The 5539-nt window shown below is 45.2% G+C and overlaps 1 protein-coding gene across 6 annotated transcripts in view; it reads right to left on the reverse strand.

The window, feature by feature from the left end:
- The window catches only part of LOC113202297 (zinc finger protein Xfin-like), a 33786-nt gene that overhangs the window by 12003 nt on the left and 16244 nt on the right, over positions 1-5539 (reverse strand). For 2 of the 6 annotated variants that reach the window (XM_052264555.1, XM_052264557.1), the window contains exon 2: positions 3780-3858. The exons of 1 other annotated variant lie outside the window; for it this stretch is intronic. Coding sequence is in view for 3 of the 5 variants with exons in the window: in XM_026416446.2 (XP_026272231.1) it covers positions 1358-3118 (1761 nt within the window). In the remaining 2 variants the exon portion in view is untranslated. Of the gene's footprint in view, positions 1-1004; positions 3158-3779; positions 3859-5539 lie in introns of those variants that run through there. 3 more of the 6 variants (XM_026416447.2, XM_052264558.1, XM_026416446.2) reach the window with 3 other exon arrangements.

Here is a 5539-nt window from a genome sequence, read left to right on the forward strand (position 1 = left end):
GGAGTCGATTCGTTTTTCGACTCGCGACGTGTTTGTCGTTGCAGCGTCAGGTTGCAGCGACCGGTTACCGCCGCAGTGCAACGTGCCCCCACCCCTCCCTGCTTCTCAAGATATTATTTAAAGAACACTAACAACTAAGAAAAAGCTTAAGCTTTGCATTACACACAAAAAAACAGTTTTCAATTCAAGAACATCCCCCCGGCATAGCCCCGCATGTTATGTACAGTACATAGCCTAGGGGGAGAAAAGTCAAAAAGACACGGTCTAACACTGAGTCGGAAATTTCCAACAAAAATTTGTCCGAATAGTTTGGAAACATGATTTTCCAACATTTTGTTGGATTTTTTTTCCAGTCCTTTCTTTGGAAATTTCCGAACAATTTGGGAAACAGTAAACTTACTAGTTTATACCAAAACTAGGTGAAGTGACAATAAAAATAACACTCAGTAAAAAACAATCAGAAATGTTAGACGTAAGTTCATGAATATTTTCCAAAAAGTTCGGAACTTTCCAAACAGTTTGGAAAATTATGTTTCTGAACTGTTTGAATTACACATTTTCCAAACTGATCGGATTGCAAATTTTCCAGTTAATTGTTTAGAAATTTCCAACAAAACTTTTTACAGTGAAGGAATGTTAAGCAATTCTTATTCATACATGTGATTGACAGTGAGGACGGCGCAGTGTTTGAATAATAACTTTGCAGTTATAAAAGGGAGAGCTTCCAAATCAGGATTTCTCGAAGTTTTCGGACATTTTTCATTATGTCAATAACTCCTTACTTACACAGGCTAGGTTTTCTTTTGCCGATTCCTCAATGCCTCGTTTTCGCTTCCGTGACTAGCAACAAAGCGACAGCCTAACTGAACATTTTGACACTAGCGCACATGGCAACGCGTTCTACTGTATTTCTTTAGACACGTCGATGCGATAACCTAAGTAAAAAAAAAATTCTTCGGAGCGTAGGTAAAGAATTCCAATATGAAAAGTTTCAAAAAAGAAATTTGTAATTAAAATTAACTACTGCAAGACACTGTGGGGAACTCAAACATGAACGTAACGTAAAAACAATCACATAATAAATACAAAACTTACAGTAGACTTAACTTATAATACGGAAGTCACCCCGTTTCTAGACATATTTTTCTAAAATTACGTTCTTAATGAGAGGAACAATTTTTTAGCTCTTCGCCAAACTTAGTTTTTAAAATGTGTCTGACCTTTAATAACAATAAAACCAAGCATCGTGGAAGCACTGAATTTAATTTTTCAGCGGCAGTAACGTCAAAGGATTTTTCTTACACAATAATACGAATACAAATAAGTTAAGAAATGGACCAACAATAGACGCAAAAGTTCAACGCCCGAGGTGCTCCAGAAGATGCTTCATCAGCGATTTTTTCTTGCGGAACTTAAGTAAACATTCAGTACACTTGAAGGTCTTGCTATTTGGGGTGGTTCCTAATCTTTTTGACGTCTTGTCATTGTGGACTCGAAGATGCCTTTCTAACGAACTGGGGCTCCGGAAATTATATTCACAATATTTACAGGAGTACGGCTTGTCTCCTGCATGGCTACGCATGTGGCGACCTAAGTAATGAGCCGATACAAACTGTTCCGGGCACTGTGAACATCTGAAGGGTTTTTCCCTAGCATTGTGAGTTAACATATGCCTACGCAAATGGTCTGATCGCTTGAATGACTGGTTACACTCTAGGCATTTATAAGGTCTGTTTGGAAGATGAGTGTCCAAGTGCCGAAGTAAATGGTTGACTTGACGGAACCGCAAGCGGCACATTGGACATTTATGAGGTTTTGAATTTTTGCGAAAATGTAATTGTCTTAAAGCACCAGACCACTCGCTAAAGCCTCCATCACTTAGATCATCACGTAAGCTGTCAGTCAAATCACAGTAATTCATACTGTCATCCATTCCATCACTAGTTGGCTCTGTTAAATCAAGGGATATATGATCACTTATATCATCAACAATTTTTGTAGAGTTAAGGTGTAGAGAATCACCCGAAGTCACATCTGTAATGTCCTCCAGCTCATCACTAGTAGCAAAACACGAATCATTTGAGTCATTACTAAAAGAATCACAAAGTTCTTTCGTGTGATCAAACAAGTGATTTCGTAAGTCACTCGATTCACGAAATGTCTTCCAGCACTCAGTACATTTGTATGGCCGGGACCCCCTGTGAATACGGAAGTGCCGAAGCCAATCACTTCTTCTTTCGAATGTCTCAGGACACTCCGTGCAGTCGAACGATTTTTTCAGAAGATCACCTGGTACAAACAATTCTTTTTTGATTTCTGACAGTTCAAGTTTCAATTGCAGAGGTTCCTGTAGAGCATTGGTGAAACTGTTTGAAGGGGGAAACTGCTCGTAGAGGGGAGCATTAGAAGTGATGGCAGTCATGGATGAATTAATATGACTTTCTAAATGAGCAGAAAGCTGGAAATGATCAGCAAATCTTTTACGACAGACATCACAGCTAAAGGGTCTGCCACCAGGCGTGGAATGAGACCTCAGATGTTTTGTTAGGCTACTTCGTTCTGCATACCTACAGCCACAGAGGTGGCACTCGTGTGGTTTCAGCCCCGTATGAGTTAGGAAGTGCTTCTGGAGGTTACGCTTGTATTTAAAAGCCTTTTCACACAAATGGCACTGGAATGGTCTCGCTTGAGAATGAACAGCCAAGTGAGCCCTAAGCTCCCCAGGGTACCTAAACTTCACATCACACATGGGGCACGGTATTAACTCCGACTCTCTATGATAGCGTCTGTGTTGATGAAGCGATCTCTCTGAGGAGAATGATTTGGGACACTCGGGACAGAGCACAGGCTTACCACAACCGTTAATGTGCGCTGTACTACGATGCTCTTGAAGTTCATACACGCTGGTGAACATCCGCAGGCAGTCCGTGCAGCCGTAGAGCATCACCTCTTCGTGCGCGCGGATGAGGTGCCGGCGGAGAAGGCTGTGGGACTTAAAGGTGATGGGGCACTGCGAGCACTGCAGTCCTGAATGCAGCCTCCCCACACCATCGTCGTCGCCAAAGGCCTCAAAGGGTTTTTCATTTCCTCGACACATGGTCGGTGCGTCCAAAAGCATATCTCGTTTAGTTCTTCACCTACGCCATTCTCTCCGTCCCTGAAAACAATTACAGTGTGATCACTAATGCATTAAATGTGAAATTGCTTGTGAAGGACTTTCGAGCGTTGATCAAGTCTGTTCTATAGGTTAAAGTCAATTGGTTACTACTCTGAAAACTCAACAGTGTACATTGATTGCTGAATTATTAGCAAACATGGATGATTACTACTGAATTATTAGAGATATGAATTTATCAGTGTACAGGGCACAGTGGTTAATCAGCAATCATCATGATCAGCATTGAAACGTTACGGTTTTTTATACTTTAGTACTTCCGTTTAGATTGATAATATTGGAAAGTGGGTGTCATTTAAAACCATAGCAGCTCGTTCGAACGCTCTTTAAACAATGAAATTGGAATGTGATCCAAAACGTTACGCGGAAAGTAAAAAAATTGCAAAAACATTAACGGTTGCTGAAAAATTAGTAATGATCGCTGAAAATTTGGCAATCAATGTACCGGGTGTAACTGTGAATACGGAGCAGTGTTCCGGTATTGTATACTCAATATGCCCGCAGGGGCCATGGCCCCTTACGGGTGTAAAGAGTAGGCAAACCCGCAACACTACTGCGTATTCACAGTTACACCCGGTAGACTCAGTGTTCAGAAAAGCCTTACCTCGGATAGGGTAACAGCATGAAATGTCACTCGCAGCCAAACAGTGGTGTCTCCAGCGGCCGTAGACTCCTGTTCGAACCTGAAAGGAGAAAAAAACAGAATCAATACTCGTTAAACACACACTCAGTCACAGGGCACGCCGCCCACGTTAGGCGATGTCACGTCACTTTCTTTTCGAAAGGCCTTCTCCAAACGTTTGGAGAAGACCCGCTTACTGCCAGTCAGTAGAGCTGTGCCCGGATGACGCGCCAGCATCACTGCCCAGCCCACACCCACCAAAAGGCTGCCCCCACCCCCCTTTCCAGTCATTAGGTCACGTCAGAAGGTTTGATTGGAAGAGAACAGTCCAGATAAAGCTAGCACACGGCTTCTTTGTACTTGGCGCGAGCCCTGCCTCCCTGTGCGCCCACAACGTGGCCGGCGTGTCAGGGACGAGCCCGGGATGCTCGGCAGTGTGTACGCACGTGAGGTAAGTACGGCATGAGCGCACACAGCGCGTAACCGGCGACCACTCCCTAAAAAGTGAAAGGGGGGCGGGGAGCGCCCACCCCTCCCGTGAGTGAGCCGGTCAGAGGAGCTGACACTGGTCTGACACTGAACCGCGGGCGCCGCCAGGCCCGCCGCAGCGCGGCCGCTGCATAGCGCATTGCGTTGCGCAATGCCAGGTTCGAACCCTTATCAGCATTACATTGTCCCTCCCTTTCCAACTCCTCTCGCGCACGGCGGCCGCAGGGCAGCAGCAAGCGCTCTAACGAGCCCCTCGACAGATCATGAACACTGCTGTAAAATATTGCGAATTGCTTTTAAAGACTGCCAGTTTAGGCATTAGCGCAGGCAAAATTATTGTGTGTTTTCGACAATGCCTGCAGTGTGTGCTGCCGCACTGTAAAAATTAGTTGTTAAAAAACAGCTCAGTTGTTGACCAACACCTCAGTTGTTCGAGAACAACAGAAGTTGTTGAAAAACAACTACGTTTGTTGTCAATGCATTGTTCATATTGTACTAATGGGCACCATTTGGTTTTTGCTGACTTTTTTATTACTGTAACTGGACAACATTTGCTGTTATTTGACAATCGAAGCTGTAGTACAACAACACGAGTCAGTTAAAAACTTAACAACGAATTTGTAGTTAAGTGACAACATTTTTTTTTACAGTGCGGTACAATCAGCGCAGAAAGAATTAAACCCCTCTGACGGCTGACGTCCATGTTCCAAGCAGAAAGGGTTCAATTCTTTCTGCGCTGACAGTACATAGTGCATCCTGAGTGTAAGCTCCTGCAACGCGCTGGATAGGCCGAGCCGCAACGCAGTCGTGTAAGGTCGGCGGCCCGCCCTGCGCGCCCACGTATTACAGGGTTATCGAGCAACCTCAGCGTTTGACGCACCCCACGCTTCTTTCGGGGTGATCACTAGACGAAGGCGCTATCAAGGGTAGGAACGACCTGAACAGTGAAGCCCCCCCTACTGCTCTGAACCAGGGCCTAACCGCGGGAAACCTTGGGTCAAGTTGATGGCCGGACGGTTCTCCCGCCCTCAACTCGAACATGGCGGTCTGTCTGGTTTGCCGGCGCGCGCACGCGGCGCCGCACAGCGTAGCACAGCGCAGCATAGCACAGCGCAGCCCCCCTCGCACCGTGAGAAGTAGCCACAAGTGTGAGAAGGCGCCGCCGGCTCGATGGGTTCAAAGTCCGCGGTTAAATGTTTGCACTTGAATGCGATGCGATAATTACCGCCTTACAAACTGCAGCGAGCCGCAGC

The sequence above is a fragment of the Frankliniella occidentalis genome, unplaced genomic scaffold (genome assembly GCF_000697945.3).
Source record: "Frankliniella occidentalis isolate FOCC.00 unplaced genomic scaffold, Focc_3.1 Scaffold20, whole genome shotgun sequence".
Lineage (NCBI taxonomy): Eukaryota > Metazoa > Arthropoda > Insecta > Thysanoptera > Thripidae > Frankliniella > Frankliniella occidentalis.